The sequence below is a fragment of the Anguilla anguilla genome, chromosome 1, assembly GCF_013347855.1.
Source record: "Anguilla anguilla isolate fAngAng1 chromosome 1, fAngAng1.pri, whole genome shotgun sequence".
Taxonomy (NCBI): Eukaryota; Metazoa; Chordata; class Actinopteri; order Anguilliformes; family Anguillidae; genus Anguilla; species Anguilla anguilla.
Genome location: NC_049201.1, coordinates 82,079,927 through 82,106,632, shown reverse-complemented (window position 1 = coordinate 82,106,632; position 26,706 = coordinate 82,079,927). Strand labels below are relative to the sequence as shown.

The following is a 26,706-nucleotide window of genomic DNA, read 5'->3' as shown; positions in this document are numbered from 1 at the left end:
TGCGCCGTGATCGCGTCTGTGGCCCTCTGCGGTGTGGACTGCCCACTGTTCTGTGCTGAAGAGCCTGTGGGGTGTCGGTGCTGCTTCTGAGAGCGCCATGCGCTTCAAGACTTCTGAAGAAATAAAGAAAAGAAAAAAAAAGAAATGTTGAGTGACAGGTAACATTGAGTCTGATCGTTCAGGGTGTTTCAGGAGTTGATCAGCTGTTTGTTGGGGGCTGATGTTTGTCAGTAAATGGGGATGCTGTTGGGACCTGCGGTGAAGTCTGTTTCAGTTGAGCAACGATAGGCTGGGGTTCTGCATTAGCACCAGTCCTCTTCCCTGTGTTGGGGTTCTGCATTAGCACCACTCCTCTTCCCTGTGTTGGGGTTCTGCATTAGCACCAGTCCTCTCCCCTGTGTTGGGGTTCTGCATTAGCACCACTCCTCTTCCCTGTGTTGGGGTTCTGCATTAGCACCAGTCCTCTCCCCTGTGCTGGGGTTCTGCATTAGCACCACTCCTCTTCCCTGTGTTGGGGTTCTGCATTAGCACCACTCCTCTTCCCTGTGTTGGGGTTCTGCATTAACACCACTCCTCTTCCCTGTGTTGGGGTTCTGCATTAGCACCACTCCTCTTCCCTGTGTTGGGGTTCTGCATTAGCACCACTCCTCTTCCCTGTGTTGGGGTTGTGCATTAGCACCACTCCTCTCCCCTGTGTTGGGGTTGTGCATTAGCACCACTCCTCTTCCCTGTGTTGGGGTTGTGCATTAGCACCACTCCTCTTCCCTGTGCTGGGGTTCTGCATTAGCACCACTCCTCTTCCCTGTGCTGGGGTTCTGCATTAGCACCACTCCTCTTCCCTGTGTTTGGGTTCTGCATTAGCACCACTCCTCTTCCCTGTGTTGGGGTTCTGCATTAGCACCACTCCTCTTCCCTGTGCTGGGGTTCTGCATTAGCACCACTCCTCTTCCCTGTGTTTGGGTTCTGCATTAGCACCACTCCTCTTCCCTGTGCTGGGGTTCTGCATTAGCACCATTCCTCTTCCCTGTGCTGGGGTTCTGCATTAGCACCACTCCTCTTCCCTGTGTTGGGGTTCTGCATTAGCACCACTCCTCTTCCCTGTGTTGGGGTTCTGCATTAGCACCACTCCTCTTCCCTGTGTTGGGGTTCTGCATTAGCACCACTCCTCTTCCCTGTGTTGGGGTTCTGCATTAGCACCACTCCTCTTCCCTGTGCTGGGGTTCTGCATTAGCACCACTCCTCTTCCCTGTGTTGGGGTTGTGCATTAGCACCACTCCTCTTCCCTGTGTTGGGGTTGTGCATTAGCACCACTCCTCTCCCCTGTGTTGGGGTTCTGCATTAGCACCACTCCTCTTCCCTGTGTTGGGGTTCTGCATTAGCACCACTCCTCTTCCCTGTGTTGGGGTTCTGCATTAGCACCACTCCTCTCCCCTGTGTTGGGGTTCTGCATTAGCACCACTCCTCTCCCCTGTGCTGGGGTTCTGCATTAGCACCACTCCTCTCCCCTGTGCTGGGGTTCTGCATTAGCACCACTCCTCTCCCCTGTGCTGGGTTTCGGCACAAGCGGTGTGATTGCGCCGCTCCCACAGCCGACTTGTTTCAGTAGCCGAGCGCTGCGCCGGCGCGGCGGCGGTGACCGGAGAGCGTGAGGCAGCCCCGGCCGACGGGTCCACAGGAGCGGCGACGCCTCGCGCATGTCCCCTCCGCCCGGAAACCTCCCGTTTCCAACCGCTTGAATTTCTTTCAAGAGGAGAGAGAGAGAGGTGCGGGAACAAAAACACGGAGAAGAGGGCGGTCGCTCGGCTCTGCCTCTTTAAGCGGAGAGGACCGGCGTGAGGACGTCACTCTCAAAGAGCCCTGTCTGTGTCTGGTCTCGGGCTGATGACATCACGCCCTCTGAGCCCGTTAGCCCCGGTTAGCTTTTATGCGGTTAGCGCCTGGGCGTGCTCCGCCAGGCCGGTGGGCCGCTCCTCCCTGTTCGGTAACGGGTCTGAGCACACGTAGCCGTGGCTAATAGACGAGGCCTCCTTAACCCTGCCCGAGCGTAGACAGCGGCACGGGTACAGGTGTCGGCCAGACGAATGAGGCGCAGTAAAGATAACTGCAGCGCTGCTTAAGACCCAGCTGATTCGCTCCACCTCATCATAACTTTATTGCACAGGAGGTTAGGCACACTTTTCTTTTTGTTTTTTTTGTGTGTGCGGTGGTTGTTTTTACATGGATACGCTCTGACCTCTGACTCTGTCCCCTTTGTGTTGGAGGCTCCACCTCAAGTTTTGGGCAGGTTTTCTCATTTAAAAAAATAAGAAGTTGGTGGTCATATAAGCACATTATTTTTGTAGGTTGTGTTTCTCTGTGGCTCGTAAAAGGCGCTTCTCTTGGGCGGGTGTTAAAGGTGTAGGACTGTGGGAGTTTTTTAAGGGCTGGGTGAGATGGCGGTGGTTTGGCGGGTGTTGAAGGTGTAGGGCTTTGCGAGAGGGGGCTGGGTGAGGTCGCGGTGGTGCTTGGCGGTGTGCGGCGACCCCTGTACCCAACTCTCAGAGACTGCTGCGTTTCTGCCGGCACCGTGCGCAATGGACCGGCCTTCAGTACCATCACCAACAGGAAGTTCACTCAGTCTGTCCTAACTACTTCACCTGGTGCGCGTGTGTGTGTGTGTGTGTGTGTGTGTGTGTGTGTGTGTGTGTGTGTGTGTGTGTGTGTGTGTGTGTGTGTGTGTGCGTGTGCGTGTGCGTGTGTGTGTGTGTGTGCGTGTGTGTGTGTACCCTTGTGTATGGGTGAGTGCAGTTTTAAATGGTCTCACCTCTAAAAAGTGTGTTAAGTCCTCCGCATGATCAGTGTAGAAGTATTGAGTGCAGTACTGATATGCATTAACCCTCCCTCCTTCTTCCCTTCCTTCTCTCCTCTCCTTATGTCTGTTTCTTTCTCCCTCACTGTCCTTTTCTCCTTCATCCTCACTCACTCCTGGTTTCTCTTCCTTTCCCCCTTTCCCTTCCTCCCTCTTGCTCTCACCTCCATCTGACTCCACTCTTCCTCCCTCATGCTTCCCCCTTTACTCTTCCTCTCATTCCTGCTCTCTCCCTGTCTTTGTCTCTCCCCCTCCCTTCTACTTCTGCTCTCCTCCCTCTCTCCCTGCCTCTCACCTTCTCTCTCTCCTGCTCTCTCTCTCTCTCTCTCTCTCTCTCTCTCTCTCTCTCTCTCTCTCCTGTGCAGGTGGAAGCAGCTCAGGATGCAAGCCCCCCTCCTCCTCCCTCTGCCAGCCTGCTGCCTTGGGCTTCTCCCCCGCTGAGCCAACCATGTCGAGCCAGCACAGCCACCCCTCCTTCAGTAACATCCACTCCATGGCCGAGCAGCAGCAGGTACTGACCACACAAGCCCCGCCCTCCCTGCCCGTACTGATCACACAAGCCCCCCCCCCCCCGCCTGTACTGACCACACAAGCCCCGCCCTCCCTGCCCGTACTGACATCACACCCCCCCCCCCCCCCCCCCCCGTCTGTACTGACCGCACGACCCCCCCCCCCCCCCCCCCCCCCCCCGCCTGTACTGACCACACGAGCCCCCCCCCTGCCCGTACTGACAGCCAGCGCCCTGCTGCTGCTGCCAGCTCTCTGTCCAGCAGCGTACTGCAGCCTCTCATACACCGCTAACACCCCTAACACTGATTGCATCCAGCACTACTGTATTATATGCACCGCTAACACTGCTAGCGCCCAGCACAACATTATCATATACACCGCTAACACTGCTAGTGCTCAGCTCTGTAGTATCATATGCACCGCTAACACTGCTAGCACCCAGCACTGTAATGTTATATACACCGCTAACACTGCTAGCACCCAGCACTGTAATGTTATATACACCGCTAACACTGCTAGCATCCAGCCCTGTACTATCATGTACACTGCTAAAACTGCTAGCGCTCGGATCTGCAGTATCATATGAACCGCTAACACTGCTAGCACCCAGCACTGTAATGTTATATACATCGCTAACACTGCTAGCATCCAGCCCTGTACTATCATGTACACCGCTAACACTGCTAGCATCCAGCCCTGCAACATCATATACACCGCTAACATTGCTAGTGCCCAGCACTTCAATATCATATACACCACTAACCCGGAGGGTTGTGGCGTGTTCGTCGCGTGAGTTGTCGCTTCCGAGTCTCAGCGGTGTCTCGTTCCCCACGCTTCCCCCCCAGGTGCTGTCAGATATGACCATACTGCAGAGGAGGATCCCCCCGAGCTTTCGAGATCCTGCCAGCGCTCCGCTCCGAAAACTCTCTGTCGATCTCATCAAGACTTACAAGCACATCAATGAGGTGAGCGAGTGTGCCGCAGAGCGCAAGGCCAGCGTAGGAAGCTGACCCGAAACCCGTGGACTTCATTCGTGTGGCCTCAGACATCCTGAGGGTTTTGGAGGGCTCTGTGTTAAGAGCATTAGGGCGCTGTGTTAAGAGCATTAGGGCACTGTGTTAAGTGCATTAGGGGCGCTGTGTTAGGAGCATTAGGGGCTCTATGTTAAGTGCATTGGGGCGCTGTGTTAAGAGCATTAGGGGCTCTGTGTTAAGTGCATTAGGGGCTCTGTGTTAAGAGCATTAGGGGCACTGTGTTAAGAGCATTAGGGCACTGTGTTAAGAGCATTAGGGCACTGTGTTAAGAGCATTAGGGCGCTGTGTTAAGAGCATTAGGGCGCTGTGCTAAGAGCATTAGGGCGCTGTGTTAAGAGCATTAGGGCTCTGTGTTAAGTGCATTAGGGCGCTGTGCTAAGAGCATTAGGGCGCTGTGTTAAGAGCATTAGGGCTCTGTGTTAAGTGCATTAGGGGCGCTGTGCTAAGAGCATTAGGGCGCTGTGTTAAGAGCATTAGGGCGCTGTGTTAAGAGCCTCGGGGCGCTGTGTTAAGAGCATTAGGGGCGCTGTGTTAAGAGCATTAGGGGCACTGTGTTAAGAGCATTAGGGGCACTGTGTTAAGAGCATTAGGGCGCTGTGTTAAGAGCCTCGGGGCGCTGTGTTAAGAGCATTAGGGGCACTGTGTTAAGAGCATTAGGGGTGCTGTGTTAAGAGCCTTGGGGCGCTGTGTTAAGAGCATTAGGGGCACTGTGTTAAGAGCATTAGGGGCACTGTGTTAAGAGCATTAGGGCACTGTGTTAATAGCATTAGGGCGCTGTGTTAAGAGCATTAGGGCACTGTGTTAAGAGCATTAGGGCGCTGTGTTAAGAGCATTAGGGGCTCTGTGTTAAGTGCATTAGGGCTCTGTGTTAAGTGCATTAGGGGCTCTGTGTTAAGAGCATTAGGGCGCTGTGTTAAGAGCATTAGGGCGCTGTGTTAAGAGCATTAGGGCGCTGTGTTAAGAGCATTAGGGCGCTGTGTTAAGAGCATTAGGGGCGCTGTGTTAAGAGCATTAGGGGCACTGTGTTAAGAGCATTAGGGCGCTGTGTTAAGAGCATCGGGGCACTGTGTTAAGAGCATTAGGGTGCTGTGTTAAGAGCATTAGAGCGCTGTGTTAAGAGCATTAGGGGCTCTGTGTTAAGAGCATTAGGGGCGCTGTGTTAAGAGCATTAGGGGCTCTGTGTTAAGAGCATTAGGGCGCTGTGTTAAGAGCATTAGGGGCACTGTGTTAAGAGCATCAGGGCGCTGTGTTAAGAGCATTAGGGCTCTGTGTTAAGAGCATTAGGGCGCTGTGTTAAGAGCATTAGGGCGCTGTGTTAAGAGCATCAGGGCGCTGTGTTAAGAGCATCAGGGCGCTGTGTTAATAGCATCAGGGCGCTGTGTTAATAGCATCAGGGCGCTGTGTTAATAGCATTAGGGCGCTGTGTTAAGAGCATTAGGGCGCTGTGTTAAGAGCATTAGGGGCTCTGTGTTAAGAGCATTAGGGCCACTGTGTTAAGAGCATTAGGGCGCTGTGTTAAGAGCATTAGGGCGCTGTGTTAAGAGCATTAGGGGCTCTGTGTTAAGAGCATTAGGGCGCTGTGTTAAGAGCATTAGGGCGCTGTGTTAAGAGCATTAGGGCACTGTGTTAAGAGCATTAGGGCGCTGTGTTAAGAGCATTAGGGCTCTGTGTTAAGAGCATTAGGGGCTCTGTGTTAAGAGCATTAGGGCACTGTGTTAAGAGCATTAGGGGCTCTGTGTTAAGAGCATTAGGGCGCTGTGTTAAGAGCATTAGGGCTCTGTGTTAAGAGCATTAGGGCTCTGTGTTAAGAGCATTAGGGCGCTGTGTTAAGAGCATTAGGGGCTCTGTGTTAAGAGCATTAGGGCTCTGTGTTAAGAGCATTAGGGGCACTGTGTTAAGAGCGTCAGGGCGCTGTGTTAAGAGCATTAGGGCTCTGTGTTAAGAGCATTAGGGGCGCTGTGTTAAGAGCATTAGGGCGCTGTGTTAAGAGCATTAGGGCGCTGTGTTAAGAGCATTAGGGGCTCTGTGTTAAGAGCATTAGGGGCTCTGTGTTAAGAGCATCAGGGCGCTGTGTTAAGAGCATCAGGGCGCTGTGTTAAGAGCATTAGGGCGCTGTGTTAAGAGCATTAGGGCGCTGTGTTAAGAGCATTAGGGGCGCTGTGTTAAGAGCATTAGGGCTCTGTGTTAAGAGCATTAGGGCGCTGTGTTAAGAGCATTAGGGGCGCTGTGTTAAGAGCATTAGGGGCGCTGTGTTAAGAGCATCAGGGGCACTGTGTTAAGAGCATTAGGGGCGCTGTGTTAAGAGCATCAGGGGCACTGTGTTAAGAGCATTAGGGGCACTGTGTTAAGAGCATTAGGGGCGCTGTGTTAAGAGCATCAGGGGCACTGTGTTAAGAGCATTAGGGCGCTGTGTTAAGAGCATTAGGGGCTCTGTGTTAAGTGCATCAGGGGCGCTGTGTTAAGAGCATTAGGGGCACAGTGTTAAGAGCATTAGGGCACTGTGTTAAGAGCATTAGGGGCGCTGTGTTAAGAGCATTAGGGGCGCTGTGTTAAGAGCATCAGGGGCACTGTGTTAAGAGCATTAGGGGCGCTGTGTTAAGAGCATCAGGGGCACTGTGTTAAGAGCATTAGGGGCACTGTGTTAAGAGCATTAGGGGCGCTGTGTTAAGAGCATCAGGGGCACTGTGTTAAGAGCATTAGGGCGCTGTGTTAAGAGCATTAGGGGCTCTGTGTTAAGTGCATCAGGGGCGCTGTGTTAAGAGCATTAGGGGCACAGTGTTAAGAGCATTAGGGCACTGTGTTAAGAGCATTAGGGGTGCTGTGTTAAGAGCATTAGGGCGCTGTGTTAAGAGCATTAGGGCGCTGTGTTAAGAGCATTAGGGCGCTGTGTTAAGAGCATTAAGGGCTCTGTGTTAGGAGCATTAGGGCGCTGTGTTAGGAGCCTCCGGTGGCTGAGCTGCGCCTCCTCGCTCCAGGTGTACTACACGAAGAAGAAGCGGCGTGCCCAGCAGGTTCCCCCCGAGGACTCCAGCACCAAGAAGGAGCGCAAGGTCTACAACGACGGCTACGACGACGACAACTACGACTACATCGTCAAGAACGGGGAGAAGTGGCTGGACCGCTACGAGATCGACTCGCTCATCGGCAAGGGCTCCTTCGGACAGGCAAGTGGCTTGCTGGGAGCGGGGGGGGGGGAGGAGGAGCCTGTGCTCTGGAATGGCCAGTCAGAGTGCAGTTAGCATGGTCAGGTGATGACAGGGCAGGGGTGAGGTCAGCTGGGATGAAGAGGCAACATGCTCAAGATGTACTGCAGCTTTAGCGCACCGGTCCTGTTAGCACAAAGCAGAATTGTGTAGGGATGGATGGGGTGGGTGAATTGGTGCGGAGATGTAGTGTTACCAACGGGATGTGCGGGGGGGATAGATGGACAGAAGCTGAGGCAAGTTGATAGGAATTAGTTGTGGAGTGTTGTGTAAGTTGCACAGTGAACTTTAAAGCAGGCTGAATGGCCACATCCCAATTAGCAGTGTCTTACTGAGCCTGACCCCCCCCCACCCCCCTCCTCCAGGTGGTGAAAGCGTATGACCACCACGAGCAGGAGTGGGTGGCCATCAAGATCATCAAGAACAAGAAAGCCTTCCTGAACCAGGCCCAGATCGAGCTGCGCCTGCTGGAGCTTATGAACAAACACGACACTGAGATGAAGTACTACATTGGTGAGCATCGCACACACACGCGCCCGTGAGAGACTGGAACACTGGGCTATTAGGCTCCCCAAGGCTTCCAGTGGCTTCTCAGCAAAATCGGGAAAATTCCCCTTTTAAAGCACAGTTTTAATGTGGTTTCCTGTCCTTGATGATTATAATTATTGTTTTGTGTTATATATAGTACTAAATATCTATGATGTTGGTGTAAAATTAAGAAAGGTTCCAGGAGGAGGTACTCTATTCCTGTACCAAGAGGCAGGCAGTTTAACTTCAGACTTCTGTGGAGCCGGTCTAGCAGTGCCTGTAACAAGGCGGAGTGACACGACTCATTTCGGATACTGCACTTTCAGTGCGGTTTTACCTGGGTGTGAAACCCCTTCACCTCCCACACGGTGGCCTACTTGTGACCTTGCGGTGTGCGGTCTGTTTCTAAGCGCGCTTTAACCCTTTCCCTCTCTCTCCCTCTCCCCGACAGTCCACCTGAAGAGGCACTTCATGTTCCGCAACCACCTGTGCCTGGTGTTCGAGCTTCTCTCCTACAACCTGTACGACCTCCTGCGCAACACCAACTTCCGCGGCGTGTCGCTCAACCTGACGCGCAAGTTCGCCCAGCAGCTGTGCACGGCGCTGCTCTTCCTGGCCACGCCCGAGCTCAGCATCATCCACTGCGACCTCAAGCCCGAGAACATCCTGCTCTGCAACCCCAAGCGCAGCGCCATCAAGATCGTCGACTTCGGCAGCTCCTGCCAGCTGGGCCAGCGGGTGAGCTTTGGGCCGAAGGAATTCTGGGAGATGTAGTTTTGGAAGGTCAAGGATCTCCGTTTGTAGGCGGAGTGGTTTTGTTGGTTAAGGGTACCAGTAGGTCACAGCGGTGCCTTTTCTTTTGGAGATATTGTTTGGAAGGTCAAGGTTAATAATAGTGCGCAGGCTTGAGGAGTTTCGGTGTAAGGGCTACGGTTGGTTCGACGCAGTGCATTGTGGACGATGTAGTTCGGTTTAGACAAAGCCGCAGCGGTGCCTGGGCTGAGCAGCTGTGGAGAGAGGGAGAGCATAATGCAGTGCGGCGCTCCCGGTGTCCGGTCCGCGCCGGTTGGCGGCTGAGAGGAATTGAAACGGATGGCGAGAAGAGCCCAGGGACTCCCGTTTTGTTTCCGCCCCACAGAGAAATGTCTCTGTGAAGATGGAGAGAAATGGATGGTGGGGTGGGGGGGGGACGGAGGGAAGGAGGGAGGGAGGGAGGGAGGGGGTGTTGGGGGGTTGCTGTGGTTTCTCTCAGGTAGAAAAATAAGTATACATTCATAGCACGTCTTAGAAGGAATCTCTCAAACAGTGGGGAGAAAAAAAAGAAAGAAAAAAAAATTTGTGGAGGAGCTAGAGAGCGCAGTCCAATCTAGGATGCTGCACCCTTCTGACTGACAGACCCAGCTGCTGCTGCCACCTAGTGGAATACAGATGTAATAACAACCAGGCCAGCCTTCAGCACGCAATGTCCTCCCCAGCATCCTCCAGTCCACTAACACGGTTACCAACGCAGACCTGCTGCACGTGTCCTGCTCTCCTCTCATCTTTAACCCCACTTTCTCTTTCTCTCCTCTCTTCTGTCTCCTCTCTACAACCCCCCCCCCCCCCCCGTCCATCTCTCCGTCCATCCTTCCTCTCCCTCCTCAGATCTACCAGTACATCCAGAGCCGGTTCTACCGCTCGCCGGAGGTGCTGCTGGGGATGCCCTATGACCTGGCCATAGACATGTGGTCGCTCGGCTGCATTCTGGTGGAGATGCACACGGGGGAGCCCCTGTTCAGCGGCTCCAACGAGGTACTGTCACATCGGCCAATTATTACTGTTATTATCAATATTATTATTATTTTTTTTTTTTTTTTTTTGTTGTTGTTGTTGTTGTTGTTCTTATTATTATTTGGATTGTTGATTTTGTTTGTTGGGACTCTCAACAAGTCGTTTTGTAAACAATGAAACCAAAATGCAAACTTCAGCCACTCTACACGCACTCCCGTTGTTTTTAAATCGGTGAGCCTGAATTTCACAGGTTGTGTTTTTGTTTCGCCTGCCGCCCTGCCTTTGAAAGTGCGTTTAGGTTTTTCGGAAGCAGGGATTGTAATTTTTCCTGAGTAATGAGAATACTGGACGGGTTTTCAGAGCCTGAAATGTCTTCCCCAGAGAGAGGGAGGACTTGGGGTTCGTAAGTATTGCCCGGCGCCGTTGGATAGCTGACGGCAGGAGAGAATGCTCAGCGATAAAGCCGCACACTAGCGGCCCCAATCAGAGACCAGCCTTATTTCTCCTGATTAATGAGGGGTAGTGTGCAGAGATGGCGTCCCTGCGGCAGTGACAGCGCCGCGGCTGGGCCGTCCCAGCTCAGCGGCTCCGCTCCCCGCCCGCTAAACAGGCCTGTTACCCCCCTGCAGGTGGATCAGATGAATAAGATCGTGGAGGTTTTGGGGGTTCCTCCCAACCACATGCTGGACCAGGCCCCCAAAGCCCGCAAATACTTCGACAAGCTGTCCGACGGGCTCTGGACCGTCAAGAAGAACAAGGACATAAAGAAGGTACTTTATCCCTCGGCCTCTGTGAGTAAAAATCTGCTTTTTCTTCTTCTTCTTCCCGACTCTCCATCTCCCTCCACCTCCCAAATCCAACCCTGAGAGAGAGAGAGAGAGGGTGGGGGGGGGGAAAAAAGTGGGGATGGGAGAAACATAAAGACATTCTCCTCTTTTTTTTAAACCTTTTAGCGATATCTCTCTCTTTCTCTTCCCTTCCATACGCGACCATCACCGACCCTCGTCCCCCCCCCCCCCCCCAAGTCATTAGACCCCCGCCACCTAGCCTCTGCCGTTACGTTATTGCAAAAACTCTGGTCTCAGCCCCATTGCATTGTGGGAATTGGCAGTAAACCGCGGCAGCCGGGTCCGAGCTCTTCGCCCACCGGCCTTCTGGTTCTTGTTCTGGGCTGGAGCTCCACAGCCACGCTGCCTGGCAAACAGTGACCCCTACTGGTCGGTCCTGTGAAGAGCGGTTTCAGGAGCCCGGTAACAGGTGGAGCGACACTGCGCTGTCAATCACAGATTTCATTGAACCAATCAGAATGTTTTGCTCACGTCAGTGAAACGCATTTGGTTCAGATCAGTCAGATTCCGTTTCTGATCGCAGGAAAGACACTCGCTGATGAGCTGGGTCCCGGGTCAGAAAGTTTGGGGAGGGACTGGTTGAGGTGTGTTTTTGTGGGATTAGTGTGCAGTTGACTGACAGGGCTGAGCAGAAGGGGGGGGGGGCAGGGCGGGCAGGGCGCAGGGTGAACCCAGGTGAGGACATCACAGTAGGAGCCCCATGTGCGGGGCGTGGGCTAGGGTGTGCTTGTCGCTCCAGGAAGTGGGTTAAAGCGGGTTGAAGGTTAAAGGTTAATACCCGGTGAGCGTATCAGCTGACTGCCCCACTACCCCTGTTTTGGTTGCATTTTAAATCGGGGTTCCCACGGTTCACGGCCCCTGAAAATCCCTCAAAGTACGGCCCTGCAGAGTCCTGGAGAACTCCTTTGAAAGCGGTCAAATGGCCCACTGTCATTGAGAAGTCGGAAAGTCTAGCCACATGAAGAAAAACGATTTGCAGTGGGCAGAATGTACATGTCTCCTGCTGCTTCACTTGCATTAAGTTACTTGCTGTCAGGTCTTGTGAGACCTGTGCACCAGTTTGTACATAATTACACTGACATAAGTCTTTGCCATTGGTAAAGTGTGTGCTTTTAGACTTAAATATATTTTTGAAAGTAATAGCCCACAGAATTTATGTCCACCTCACAAATGCCCCATTGCCCAAGAAATCCGTAGAAAATTCTGTCACATTAGTCCTTGAAACGTCATAGAAACATCAACCTTATTTGAGTGGGAGCAGTTTTATGCAGTGTGTGTGTGTGTGTGTCGGGCTCTGGCTCGGTGTGTGATGTGCTTATATCACGTAACACACCACACATCTCAGCTGTGTATTAATAACTGGGTGTGTATGTTTGAGCGTGACTGAGTCTAGTGCGCGCAGCGTGCATGCTGTACACACAAGATGTCCGACGACTGTCGGGAGAAGTGTGGCCAGACTTGAGCGCCGGTGACCATGGTGATGCCGCAGTCCCCTCCCCCACCGCACCCCCTCCCCCACCGCACCCCCCTCCCCGACCCCCAAGCTCATGAGAACTCATTCATTCCCTTTCATCACCCTGACCATTCATCTGTGTCTGTGCTGGTCTGTGCTGTGCTCGTCGTCTGTGCTGTCATGTTTATAACGTGAAAGAAAAAATGCATGTTCATATTGTGTGACTCAAAATAGAAAAGCCCTTTAACTTTAATGGCACTAACTAATAGCCAAAGTTGTTGTTGTGCTGTTGGGGTTAGCAGCAGAAGCTGCAGTCAGAGTTGAGATGTGCTGGCGGGCTTTGGGGTGGAGTACTGAGGGCAAATTAATGACTGATCTCCCATCATCCTCCCCCTTCTCTTCCTCCTCTACCCCTGTACCCTTCTGTCTCTCTTTTGTTCCTCTGTCTCTTTCCTTTCTTCATCATCATCCTCCCCCTTCTCTTCCTCCTCTGCCCCTGTACCCTTCTGTCTCTCTCTTGTTCCTCTGTCTCTTTCCTTTCTTCATCATCATCCTCCCCCTTCTCTTCCTCCTCTGCCCCTGTACCCTTCTGTCTCTCTCTTGTTCCTCTGTCTCTTTCCTTTTCTTCATCATCATCCTCTCCCTCTCCCTCCTCCTCCTCCTGCAGGAGTACAAGCCCCCGGCCACGCGCCGGCTCCACGAGATCCTGGGCGTGGAGACGGGGGGCCCCGGGGGGCGGCGGGCCGGGGAGCAAGGCCACGCCCCCTGCGACTACCTGAAGTTCAAGGACCTGATCCTGCGCATGCTGGACTACGACCCCAAGACCCGCATCACGCCCTTCTACGCGCTGCAGCACAACTTCTTCAAGAAGACCACGGACGAGGGCACCAACACCAGCAGCTCCACCTCCACCAGCCCCGCCATGGACCACAGCCACTCCACCTCCACCACCAGCTCCGTCTCCAGCTCGGGTGGGTTATCCCCGTGGGAACCGCGCGCCCCGGTGCCCTCCGACTGCCAGACAGACAACCGCTCTTACCTCCTGAGCCATGTCGCCCAGGGTTACACACGGTTGGAGTGAAAACCTACAGGACCGTACATCTCCATTAGAGCCAGCCGGGGGGAGAGGGGTGGACTGTGTTGCCAGGGTGGGAAGGAGAGGCCACAGTGTCCTCATCTCACCCCCCCTCCCCTTCCCTTTGTTTGGGCGTCAGTGTAGTCAACTCTATTTCCCAGAATTCCCTGCTGGTGACCACTCTTATTTCCTTAATGAGCACTGTTCCAGCACTGTTGCTTCTGATTCGCCAGATCCAGTGAGCCTCTCTTCTGATGCCTGATGCCACCCCCCCCCCCCCCCACCCTTCTGTCCTTGTGTTCCTGTCGCAGGTGGGTCTAGCGGTTCTTCCAACGACAACCGAAATTACCGGTACAGCAACCGATACTACAACAGTGCAGTCACTCACACCGACTACGAGATGCAGAGTCCACAGGTGAGCCTTTCCTCTGGAAGCCAGACTCATTTGCGCCCCCGTGACACTTTTTAAACTTGCGGTGAGAAACGCGTCAGTGCTCCTAATGGCCGCGCCCTCCAGCTCTCCGGTCTGTGTAGGTTCCTTCAACGTAATGCCGATCTCGGGCGCATTCGAGTGTTTTAACAAAGCGTCGCGTCTGGCCACTGGTTTCCCCTACGGCTGAAGTGCAGAACTGCGAACCGTAGCGGCTCGTAGCGTAGCGGCTCGTAGCGTAGCGGCGCGTAGCGTAGCGGCGCGTAGCGTAGCGGCTCGTAGCGTAGCGGCTCGTAGCGTAGCGGCTCGTAGCGTAGCGGCTGCAGCGTAGCGGCGCGTAGCGTAGCGGCTCGTAGCGTAGCGGCTGCAGCGTAGCGGCTCGTAGCGTTGCAGCGCGTAGCGTAGCGGCTCGTAGCGTAGCGGCTGCAGCGGGGGAAAGGCTGCGATGTGGAGCGCTGACTCACGCGAGCGCTCTGTCAGGGGAAGAAAGCGGCACTTTAACGCTGTTAAAGCCGTGAGGGAGCCTCTGAGCTGTGAGGACCTCAGGAAGCTGAAGAGCCTGTCCTCCTGACGGGACTGCGAGGTTCACCTGTAACCTCCCTGTGAGGGTTAGCGGTAGGGAGGCAGGTTCACCTGTAGCCTCCCTGTGAGGGTTAGCGGTAGGGAGGCAGGTTCACCTGTAGCCTCCCTGTGAGGGTTAGCGGTAGGGAGGCAGGTTCACCTGTAGCCGCCCTGTGAGGGTTAGCGGTAGGGAGGCAGGTTCACCTGTAGCCTCCCCGTGAGGGTTAGCGGTAGGGAGGCAGGTTCACCTGTAGCCTCCCCGTGAGGGTTAGCGGTAGGGAGGCGAGGTTCACCTGTAGCCGTCCTGAGAGGGTTAGCGGTAGGGAGGCAGGTTCACCTGTAGCCTCCCTGTGAGGGTTAGCGGTAGGGAGGCAAGGTTCACCTGTAGCCTCCCCGTGAGGGTTAGCGGTAGGGAGGCGAGGTTCACCTGTAGCCGTCCTGAGAGGGTTAGCGGTAGAGAGGACTGGAGAGCAACGGTTTCAGGAATGTGAATTTGGGACTGCAGCCGTAGGACGATGGGACTCATCCCCCCTCCCCCCCTTCGTCTCCAGGCTCCCTCCCAGCAGCAGCTGCGCCTCTGGCCGGGAGGGGAGGGCGGGGTGGGGCCCCTGTCCAACAGCGGCGACCCCGCCTATCCCCAGCTGCTGCTGCACAAGCCGGCCGCCACCCAGCACTCGCGCCACTTCCTGTCCGGGGTGGGCGTCGGGGGCATGATGGAGCCGCACCACCCCCACCCCATCTACGGCGGTCACCACGGCAACGGGCGGCAGCTCCGGCAGCAGCAGCAGCAGCAGCAGCAGCAGAACCAGCCGCAGGGGCAGCAGCCGCAGCCGGGGCCGCAGCTGATGCCCGTCACGTCCCCGCAGATGCAGGACAGCATCGAGCTGAGCCTCACCCACCACCACCACCTGGGCCAGTCTTCCATCATGCCCCCCCCCAGCTTGGACTCCAGCCAGTACGGCTCCTCCAGCCTGCACCTGGGCCTCTCTGCCTTTCGGACTAGGACAGTCATGGCCCCCCAGCCCCCGCCCCCGCCGCCCCCCACGGCCTCCCAGCAACAGTTGCCCCAGCCCCCCCCCTCTCAGGACAGCATGGTAGCTGCCTCCGGGCTGGGGTACATCCCTCCCTGTTACCCTGGCAACAACAATAACAACCCGCCCCAGGGAAGCGTCGGGGTGGGGGGCAGTATGTTAACCGGGGGCGTCCCGCCCAGGGGAGTAGGGGGCGGGGGTAGGCCCGATTCCGAGGAGTCGGCCATGATGGGGGTTTGCGGTAGCGGAGGGGGGGGTGGGCAGAACGCGGCCAACTCTTGATAAATCTTGAACAAATTCCAAAAGCCATACAAAATTTTAAAGTAACACAACAACTACACCGACTACTGACATCACACGCAGACAGACACGCACGCACGCACGCACACACACACACACACACACACACACACACACACACACACACCTGTGCGCACGACACGCTCAAACACACACACGCACACACACACACTCGGATATACAGAGACAAACTTGTGAAATATCAGAGGAGGTTTTTGCTTTGCATGGGGAGAGGGTTGAGGGAGGGTTTACGGGGGGAGGCTTGAAACCATTTTTCTTTTCTGTTTCTTTTTTCCTTTTTCTTTATTTGACGGGGAGGAGAAAGGGGGGCTTAAGTAGTCGAAAACCAGAAAGTTTCAGAAAGTTTGTTTTTATTATTATTATTATTATTATTATTATTATTATTATTATTTGATTTTATGTGATTTCAGAACAGGTTTGCAGCGAGATTGGTGGTTTGTTGTTGTTGTTTGGGGTTGTATTTGGAAATTGGAAGCGGTGATGGGACAGGATAGGATTGGAAAGTGTATTGGGATGTGAAGAGAGGACAGCGGAGGAGCGGGAGAATGCCCTATGCTTTTTTTCTTTCGTTTTTTAAATCACTTTTTTTATTTTGTTTTTTCTGAAGTCTAGGCGTATAATTGTAAATTGTTAATTTATTAAAAGTCACTACAATGAGGAGGTAAATGTGGGGATGGGAGAGAATGAAAATGAACAGTATGCTTTTTCTGGGTTTGTTGCTTTATTTATTCAGTGTTTTATTTTTTATTTTTGTTTTATTTATTTTTTGTTTGTTTTTGTTTTTTTACTTTCCTGAGGGACAAACGACACCTTATTACATACACAAGACAGACAAAACAAAATGGGTTTCTGTATTTATTTTTTATTTTATTTTTTTCCGTTTTGGTCAATTTTTCTCATACTTTTGTTACATTTTTTTAATGTTTCAAATCTTCTCTCGCTTGACAACACTGGCTTATATTTCAAACTATGAATACAAATCAAATAAAATGAGGAAAAAGTAGTCGCCACACGGTGGGGAAAAAAACACACAAGGAGGGGGAGGCTAAAACACTTCGCCGATATGAGCCGCTTTTTAAGGAGAGGGGGAATAAGACAAAACGACACAAAGGAGGAAAAAATACAAGAAAACGACGAAAAATGAAAACATTTTGCCTGAAGGAAAAACCAAAATGCTTCCCTGTTGTTTGTTTAAAATAATAGTCTGCCTTCTGTTTCACCATCTCACCACCTGACTCTTTCGTTTCGGACGGAAATCTACAACAACGACAACAAAAAAAGTAACACAAAAACAACGACAACAAAAAAAAACACATTGTGGGTTGGATTAACTCTGGATACGCTAAGCCAAATCTTGCTCACGATTTCTGTTGCTGCCCCTTTTTCTGTTGTATGGAAGAGAGGGGGGGTGGTCATCAATATTTAGCAGGAGGGAGGGGTTCAGTAGATTGAGGGGACAGTTTAATGCCCTCCGACCCCTACCCCGCCCCCTCTCACTCTGACTTCACCTTTTACCACTCCTCCTCCTCCCTCTTTTCTTTCTCCTCTCCTCCCCTGCCCTCCTTCACAACACTCTGTGAGTGCTGTTTGCCATCGAGTCAAAAAAAAAGAAAGAAAAAAAAGAAACTACTCTCTCGGCTGCTATCTCCACTTTCAACCATGTTCGGATTGCTGCTAAAGAAAAACAGACAGATAAATAAATAAAAATAAATAAAAATAAATGAATAAAAACTTTTTAACCCTCCTGCTTCAGAAAAAATGAAAAAGTTAAACCACTGCATCTCATGTATTTATTACTATTTAACAAGAAAAAAAAAAGAAAAAATGAAACTGCTTTCTGCTGTTTTTTGTTTGTTTTGCATTCTTGCAGGTAAAGTGTGGGCATTGAGGAGAAATATTTTATGGTGTGTGTGTGTGTGTGTGTCCGCGCGCATATATATATATACTTATAGAAATATATATAGTTTGATTTTAATGAGAAGAAAAGTTGAAAAATGGAGGCCCGTGCAGCAGTGCACTCAGAATGCTCTTGTGATGTCATCACCAGGTCATTTCAACCACAGCTCTGCCAGTGAGTAGTCTGATAAATCTGTGCAAGTGTGCTGGGATAGTTTGTATTGATTCTGCTGGATTGTGCCTTTGTCCAATGGTACTGGTCTTCGATTGCGAGTTCCTGTGTTGGGACAGCAGGGGCACTTCAGACCTGCTCCACAGCTCCAGAGATCGTCCGGCCCGTGCCTCATAACTTCTCTGACAGTGTAGAGGGGGCTTAAACGAGAACACTTTCTGCCCCTTAAGTCTTTGGGGGTTAATGTGAAAAATGTGAAGTGTGAAAGGATGCATGCCCCAGGGGCTGGAACGGGCGACTTCTGCAGGAGGCCTGCCAGGGCAGGGCAGGGCAGGGCAGTTACGTTCCTCACGGGCCAGCGTGTTTCTTCCAGATGCCCAGGATCAATGAGATCATTGTCTGCAGGCTCCCAACACTGGTTCAGCTCAGCAGGGGTGTCCAGTCCTGTCTGAAAGGGGCTGATGTGGGTGCAGGTTTTTGTTTTAGCCCAGCGCTACGACACTCCATTGGACTTGTCATGGTCTTGGTCGAAGACCGAGGTTAGCTAATCGTGTGAATCGGGTGCTGTAGTGCTGGGCCTAAAGAGGAAAGACCTGCACCCACAAAGGTTTTCGGACAGGACTGGACACCCCCTGACTCACGGGCCACGCCTGCGGCCGTCACCCTGAGCACCTGCGCAGTCTGCTGGCTCGCGTGTTCACCTGGAGGTCAGCAGCCAATTTCAGACCAGAGAACTGAGGTGAGGTGGGTTTGCTGTGCGGTGGGCTGCTTTAATTTATCAATGAAGCGCTGAGTGACAGGCTGAGCCAGCAGAGCCTGTGGTTCGCTAAAGGCCAGGGGTTCGGGCCACTGGGACCTGCACCTTATCCAGAAACGTCCTTAGAATGCCATGGAAGTAACCGGACTAATGAAATAATCGGGTGCTGAATGTGGTATGAGATTCAGAAACTTGGTACAGCCCTCCTTGACCACCCCTGGATTGGAAGGACCCACCAGGCTTGGGTGGGGCCTTCATGGGGGGCAGCCTGCGTTATCAGAGAGGAGCAACTGTGCGCCAAATACCAAATTGGACTTTTGGTGTCCCATTCCAGAACCGAGTTCTTTGATTGCTCACGACATTACCGCTGATCCATGTACAATCCAGCTGTTTTTTTTTTTGTCTGTTTTACTGACGAGGATCACTGGCCGTGGGGGGTGCGGGTGCGGAGTGGGGGCAGTATATCCTTGGAGGTTACTTTTTCTAGCTGTACGTGTGTTTTGTCTTTGATCACGCCCCTTCATAAATATTAATCCCATCACTGAGCTTCAGCGATGACAGAAATAGGAAATTATTAATACTGCGCTCACAATCTATTGCTATGGTGGCTCATCGCATTGCCTGCTGATTTGATTTAAGGAATGCTTTGAAATTAAGCGGCATTTGTCATATTCTAACCAGGTGTTCAGCTCATTTCAGTCTTACTCCGTATTTTCCTGTCAAGAGAATTTTGGGTGGTATGAAGGGAGATTGTGGTGGTGCCGCTATGCTGCCCGTTGTCTTCTAACACACACCTACGTGAGTGGTTGCCACAGAAAATGGGAGTATTTTCGGCAGCAAAAGCAGGTTTAAGTTCCCTTCTTGAAAGTATGGACTTGAATAGCTGGCCAGGCAATAGAATGGTGTTTCTTTTTTTTTGTTGTATTAAATCAATTTGTGAAGTTCTCTTGGTCCAAACAGGCAGAAAGCTCGTGGTAAGACCAGAGATTGTTTCTGGTGTCTGGTATTTGATTATTTGTTCTGGAAGGTTCTGTGGAGTTTCCTACAATTTTTTTTTTTTTTTTTTTTTTTTTTTTTTTTTAAACAAAATGGTGATTTTCAAGTTCACGCATTTTATCCAGGATTTATTTAATAATTTGGCATGTTCCCTTGTCCACGGTATACATTCTGGCAGTCAAACACAAAGAAGCCCTGCTTGCGATTAGTGCATATTTTGCGAATTATAATTACCTGGCATGCTCCTCTGATCACGAAAAGCGGAGCGAGGACGACTAGGAATGCAGCGATTTTCTGTTTCACGAGAAACCACTGCCTGAACTGTAGCCTCTATCTCAATCTCAGGTTATATTGTAACGGGCAGAGCAAGAAAACATTACAACCATATGTTCAAAAGAACGTCTTAAAGTGGCATGATTTAAGATTGAGCTTGCCAGTCGTTCTTGGCGGTGCCCTTTAAAAGCATCCTCCGTAGCCTATCAAGCCTATTCTCTTTCAGTGTTTGCATCATTTCAGTGTATGACCAGAGAAGGGGCGTTGTGCACGAGCTGGAACATGATGCAATGGCACGATTAAACATGGTCTCTGAACTATATTTGGGCCAAGAAAAGGCTAACTTTTTGTGAAGTTGGATAAATGTGGCAGAAGTCAACCATAAAATTAAGGTGGACTGGGTAGTAGGCTTCATAACGGTCACCTTGAAGTTGCTTCTTCCATATCAAGGAGCTGTTTAATCGGGACTGGACTTGTCATAACGTTTAACTAAAATGCGCTATCCAAAGAAACCGAACCGGTTCTGTTACCTTAGAGACATTTGTTTCGCAAAATGTTTATAGTTTTAGTCGCCCGACCCTGCTGTAGGCTATCTGAATGTGCGTGGTCAGCCTACTTTAAACGTATTGAGCTTTATATGAAATAGGCTACTATCGCCAGTGTGATTAAACTTCGTCTGACCATTTATGATTGTGTTGGAACGAAAAACAAAACACTACTTGCAATGGTTTTGTGTCCTATTACATGTGGGCGTCGCTGGTTGTAAATATGTTAAACGGGTAGCCTACCACCATTTAACGATAACGTGTCATTTGCTGCCATCGTGTCCACCGTCAATCCCATTGTGTGACATGTCTCAGCAAATTGATTCGTTGCTGATGTGAGAATACGCCTACTCCAATTAGTTAGCAACTGAATTGTCCAGCCTGCGCCGATTATCCGTTCGTATTCCAAATGTGACGGTGTTGTTGTAGTCTTTTTAGGTCAGTGCAAATTGAAATATTTAGTATTTTGTCATTAAATAGCCCAACCTATTGTGCCTTTTAATTTAGCTGTAATAAATCGGGCCGTGTGCCGGTTCACCTGATATAGGTTAGCCTGCTTGCTTGACATTCGAAGCAAATGAGCTTACATCCTAAATCAGAATGCTAACTCATAGAAATAAACTAGTAAAGTAAGACTGCCATTGTTCTGAATTTGAAAGCCTTCACGGCATACAAGCCTCAACGGAAATCTTACGTTTGAAATCTCAATAGTGTGCAGTCCGCATTAAGGCGATGTTCGCATGTGAGACAACGGATTCTTCCATCTTTGCGGGAATGATTGGCTATCCGAAGGTGTCCTTCGATTATTAATAATACGGGCATGTGAAAGTAAATAGGTGAACCTCTCAGAGCTATCTACACTAATGCCAGAGGTGATGTATAGTGCAATGCCCGCTATGCTCAGGTTTAAACAGAGGAAGCGAGAATAAAGATAGGCTGACTAAACGATTCCATCTGGTGCACAGAACGTGAACTACAATTGCCCGCACAGTTCCAGCCCATTTTGCTACGTTTGCTATGGCCGCGGCGGAGGCGACGCCGAGCGTCATAGGAGGGCTGTAATGTTTTCTGGGATTGGATTTGGCTGAAAGTATCATATTTTGTGCAATAAACGCATCTATCTTCGTCTAAATATATGGTCTAGTTCAAGGGTTTCCATTATGATTATTTTTTAGGGCTTCGCAATTAGCATTTGTTGTTTTTCCAGGAGGTCGTGAAGTGTCGTTGACTTGGATTCCAGTACATTTTCTCTATGAATATGTTTCTTCGTTAGAAAAAAAAAAACTCCTCGTGGAGAAAGTAAATATGCATCATAAAGGCAATGCAATATCGTGGCATTGTTTCAAAATGTCAGGTGCATGACCGGCCAGTATCCTAGGCTACCGTTTACGCGCATTCGGCGTATTTCTATAAACTAGCCTGGAATCTATGTGGGATGGGCATCTTGCTTCCCCCCACGGCTTTAAACCTCTGTCCATGGTTCTGGTTTCCGGTACTGATGAAGACGTTAACAGGAGGGGGAAATAAGGATATTGGTAATTACGAAATTCTCAGAAACAACATAGCCCATTAGACAAATAATAACCTACTTCTTGCAACCAAACGCAACTGTGACAGTGTCGCGTTGGAGCAACCGAAAATAACTTTACAGGCATAGTTCATGTCTAAACGCAGTCTATGTTGGGCTAAAACTGTTTAATTATTAAAGTAGCCTAGTCTAAAACTACCCATACTTTGTATTCCAGCAAAACAGTGTGCGGTTTGAACAGTAGCCTAACATCTAAATGGAATCCAACGCATTCGCGTAGTTCTTGAACGTTGCAGGTTTTCGGTTAAAGCAGCCTATAGTGTTATTCAACTGTGTCCAATTTCGGGCACTTAATTGACGGAGTTTATTTAGAGGTCTCACTGACAGGTGCGCCTACTTACAGCGTGCACAGAGCTGACATCCTACACAAAGGGGTTTGAAGTTGATCGTCAGCTACTAATTGCACATTATTAAAAACAAAACAAACAAAAAAAACAACTTTTGTGACTGACCGTCGGTCGCTAAATGCTTGTAAATCTATTGTATAAAAGTTTTACAGCTGACCTTAGATTAAGGTTTAACGTCCAAATACTGAATCTAATTTGCTTCTTGACGGCTCGAGCCAGAGCAAGGTGTCCGTAATGTGGCTATATCTTCTGTCTTTTGTCTGCCTCGTGGCTATTTTTTCGCCGCCGCCAGTTTCCGCCGGGCCAGTTCTGAGCGTGGGAGGCTGGGAGAGGAAGGAGCAGCCCGGTCGCCGTCACGAGGCGATCGGGCCAAGAATGAGGGGACATGAAACCAGGACCCCCGGGCTCATCCTGCCGCCTTACCAACTCCCCATGTTCCGCCACGTGAAGGCTCCCCTCGTGGACATGGAGATGTTCAGACCTACTGCCGGGCTGAGGCCCGTGCCCGACGCCGTCAGGAATCTCTTGCTTCCCCCACCCGACAACTGGCTGGGTTACTCGACGGCCCCCGTCAGTAACCCCAGAGGAGTCGAGGTATGGTGCGGGAACGGGACGGTTTCTGTGCGGGTGAACAGGAGAATGCTCGGATTTTGGTGCCATCCACCAATGCTGTTCTTGGGAAATTGTGAGGTCTATCGTTTCACTAGAGACTACATTTACTTTCACAATGACCTTGCCAGATGTGGAATTAAGCCAAGGGTAAGTACAGCGATCAGTAAGTTTTCTGTATTGTGGTAGGAATTTATTAGGGGTATGACTCAAGAAGTTCATAATGTACCCTGTCCAAGATAAACACTGCAAATATTTTACATAATTCAAGTTTTACGCACACAGTAGGCTATTAATCGTGATCTGCAAGGAACACAATGCGTACATGTCAGAACCGTAGTCAGCCCAATCACAAATTGTAAAAAAAAAAGTCACTGTCCAAATCAACTATATCTCGGGTGCATATGCCTATGCGAGGGATGTGGAACTACCCGTTCCATGTGTTAACCTTGACAACAGATTACACAGGTTTGTGGAACTGCGACTACACAAAGAAATTAAACTGAACACTCTCTCTAACCTCTTGAAAAGCTTGGTTCGTGTGAGCTCTTCTGGTAGCCTACACTTAAATTCGTTGGATTCTTTCCATTCAGAATTGCTCCATAAATTGTTTTGCCACCGCTCACGACAACACAATTGCCTTTGTCAGAAACCGGGTCGCATTCAAAGTAATTCCAAATTGACTCTGCCGTTTTCTCCCGGCCAGTATCGACATAAGAGCTTGTGGAATGGCAGCCCTTCCTTTAGCGTGTGTTTATCGCGGATGGCACCGTCACTGAGATATCGCCATCTACTGGGAATTTATTGCTTAGCAACCTGGAGGGGAAAACAGTTCCTGAATATTTTCGACATGCATTGAAAAGCAATCATTCTATTTCATTTCCCTGCTGAAAAGTGGTCTGACCAGCCCACGTCGAATATAGTCAGCTAGTCCACCTGTTTGTCCACCGTCTTAACCAGCTTCGATCAGCTATGACCTGCTCGAAGCGTCGAAAAGCACAGCTCAACCAATTTTAAACCAGCTTAGACATTTTTTTTCAGCAGGGCTTAATTTGTTTTGTAAACGCATATTGTAGTTTCAGTTAGTTTTTTTCTCTCCCGTAAAACCTTTAGTTTTGATGCTTGTGGTTACCTTGATAATCACAGTTATCAGCAATCATAGTAACGGCGTTCTATAGGTGGACACTCAGTGCAACACCATGTCCGATTATAAAACTGTTTGCGACCCCCCCCCCCCCAAACCTTGAACTCCCACCCCCGTTCCTTCACGTTCTTTTTTGTTTGCCAGATAGACGATGGTCAGCTGGTGTACAGCAGCGCCCTGCGCTACGTCCCTGAACCACAGGGGGCAGTAATCAGAGCCGTGCCGCTCTCCCTCCCCATCCACTGCTCCTACAACAGGTACGACAAGCCCGGACTTTCTCCTCCAGTACTGCCACTGGCAGGAAGACTTCCTCATAGCCGAACTAGGGACGGTAATGATCAGGGACGCAATGTTTCTTGAATCCCATTAGGGGTGGGGGCAACGATGAGCCGTCTTCCACTCAGTTTTCACCAATCGAAAAAGATTTTGCCTTCCACACAAAAGCACAATAATCGGCTCAGAGCAGTGAGTGTGAAGTGTATGAAGGTTATTTGTGTCCACCAATTACCCTGGATGAAATACCTGGCTGGCTGTACACTTTTTTTGGCAACACAGTGATATATTCTTATATACTGTACAATGAGGAATTCAACTACAAAACACTGGTCTTCTCCCATTTTTTGATCCATTGCCCCCCACCCACAAGGTGTATAAACAACAAAAATAAATAAGAATGAAATAAGATAATAGATACAAAACAAAAACGTGAAGAACATAAATCAGTCAACTCTAATTAGCAGATGTAGGACAGCTGAAAAAAAGATAATTTAGGGGGTTTTCTCTGCTGTTGAACATAGTGTCGGGTCATTTTTGACCCTTAGGACAACACAAGGGTTAAGTAACAAAGAGCAGGAGCTGTCAGGATGTCCAGGGACAGGTGCGGCCCTCCTTGCCCCCACCCCTGCACTGAATGCTGGCCCCCTTCCCTCTAGGTTTCACTATGCCTACAAAGTGGGCTACGTTCCTCGTTTGAAGGCGGACTCCTTTTTCAAGAGTATAACCAGTGAGCGCATCTTCAGCCTGGTCACCTGCAACGGTGAGCATGTTCCGTTTTGAGCGGTTGGGGGGGGGGGGGGGGGGGGGGTTTAGGAGGGGGGGCAACAAACGTTTTCTGAACGATGATCCAGATGAAGTAAAAAAATAAAAATAAAACCAGGACAGTGGCCATGTGTGTGCTGCTAGAGAGGACACGTCTATTGGAGTTAAATCACGGGTATGACGTCCGTCGAGTTTTGAATTAATGGCGTAAAACTCCCCATAATGACAACGTGGAAGGCATGAAAGAAAATGACTATGAATGAATGAATGAATGAATGCATGAATGATTGCATTTATATAGCACTTTTCCTAACACTCAAAAGTGCTTTACAGTGATGAATGAGCAGGAACTAGCCTCAGCCCCCACCAATGTGTAGCGCCCACCTGGGTGATGCACGGCAGCCATGTCTGCCCGGACACCCATCTTAGGGTAGCACGGTGCAGGAGTGAGTGAGCCCTTATAGGACAGGGCTCCCCACAGCCTGGCCCCTGAGGTGCCCTAAGGTTCTTCTTTTTTTTTGCGATTCAGTCCTTAATTATCACTATTGATTGCACAGTTGACTAATTATCTCACCTTTCCAGGTTTCTTTGATCTGAACCAGTTGTGGATTTAAAAAATATATATAATATTAACGTGGAAACAAAAACCAGGCCTTCCAGGAGTAGGGTTAGGGATCACTGTTATCAGGAGAAGTCAGGTGCACCTGCTAGCGTTGACAGCCGATGGGCCAACAGGGCGCATGCAAAGGCCATTATCACCGGATATTTAGAAAGTGATATTATTTTTCCCACTGATTTTATATCCTAGACAAAATGTCTACGTCGTTCATTAAAAAAAAAAAAAAAACGCACAACAAGGACAATAACACACAACACAACGCACAACGCACAACTTTATCAATAATACAAAGGTTGATTTTATTATACCCCCACAGCCCCCACCCCCCAACACACATACACACCTTTATGATCATTATTGAAGTCCACGCATGGTCAGAAAAAAAGGTATGAAAATGTGCATAAAAAGGTACAAATGCTTGTCGCTGGGCTGGCACCCTGTAGGTACATAAAGCTGGTTCTCTACCCAGCAATACATAATTCATTTTCACCCTTTGGCTCGTAAAAGGTATTTGTTAGTACCCAAAGAGAACATTATTGTTCATTCAGGGTACATTTGGGAAATTTGTTCCTTAAAGAATAAAAATGTACCTCCACTGCACCTTTATTTCTGGGAGTGTATTTATAGCCCAATGTGAGCAATAACTTTTTTTTCCTCCTCTTGAATCTCAATGATAACAGAAAACAGTGGTCCGAAAAGGGGAGCGTGGGGTTTCTCCGATTTATTCTAAAATAAGGAAACGAGCAAAGCAGCAGTGCTCGTGCCGTTTCGGGACGGAGTGTAGCACAGTGGGTAGGGAACTGGACTTGTAACCAAAAGGTCGCAGGTTTGATTCCCGGGTAAGGCCACTGTTGTTGTACCCTTGAGCAAGGTACTTAACCTGCATTGCTTCAGTATATATCCAGCTGTATAAGTTGATACAATGTAAAATGCTATGTAAAAGTTGTGTAAGTCGCTCTGGATAAGAGCGTCTGCTAAATGCCTGTAATGTAATGTAATTTATGTTCGGTGTCAGATCGCTGGGAGAGGCTGGACTCCACAGCGAGCTACATGCTCGGGGCGCCCATGCATTTCCAGGCCTCCACGCCCATCGTCTCCAGAGCGGAACGG

General features: G+C 50.2%; 2 protein-coding genes across 7 annotated transcripts in view; both read left to right on the top strand.

Moving 5' to 3' along the window:
* The window catches only part of dyrk1b (dual-specificity tyrosine-(Y)-phosphorylation regulated kinase 1B), a 58,229-nt gene extending 40,886 nt beyond the window's left edge, over positions 1–17,343 (top strand). For 4 of the 5 annotated variants that reach the window (XM_035411256.1, XM_035411250.1, XM_035411241.1 and 1 more), the window contains 10 exons: positions 3,214–3,359; positions 4,204–4,323; positions 7,368–7,556; positions 7,961–8,108; positions 8,575–8,861; positions 9,768–9,914; positions 10,523–10,684; positions 12,862–13,165; positions 13,581–13,684; positions 14,812–17,343. In XM_035411256.1, the coding sequence (XP_035267147.1) occupies positions 3,297–3,359; positions 4,204–4,323; positions 7,368–7,556; positions 7,961–8,108; positions 8,575–8,861; positions 9,768–9,914; positions 10,523–10,684; positions 12,862–13,165; positions 13,581–13,684; positions 14,812–15,573 (2,286 nt within the window). In that variant the 5' untranslated portion in view covers positions 3,214–3,296 and the 3' untranslated portion in view covers positions 15,574–17,343. The remainder of the gene's footprint in view (positions 1–3,213; positions 3,360–4,203; positions 4,324–7,367; positions 7,557–7,960; positions 8,109–8,574; positions 8,862–9,767; positions 9,915–10,522; positions 10,685–12,861; positions 13,166–13,580; positions 13,685–14,811) is intronic. The other variant, XM_035411231.1, reaches the window with a different exon arrangement.
* Positions 17,344–20,729: 3,386 nt separating this feature from the next.
* The window catches only part of zp3d.1 (zona pellucida glycoprotein 3d tandem duplicate 1), an 8,783-nt gene continuing 2,806 nt past the window's right edge, over positions 20,730–26,706 (top strand). Inside the window, exons 1-5 of one of the 2 annotated variants that reach the window (XM_035411265.1) lie at positions 20,730–21,786; positions 22,479–22,945; positions 24,084–24,196; positions 24,872–24,975; positions 26,612–26,706. The exon at positions 26,612–26,706 is cut by the window's right edge and continues 80 nt beyond it. In XM_035411265.1, coding sequence (XP_035267156.1) covers positions 21,687–21,786; positions 22,479–22,945; positions 24,084–24,196; positions 24,872–24,975; positions 26,612–26,706 — 879 coding nt within the window. In that variant the 5' untranslated portion in view covers positions 20,730–21,686. The other variant, XM_035411272.1, reaches the window with a different exon arrangement.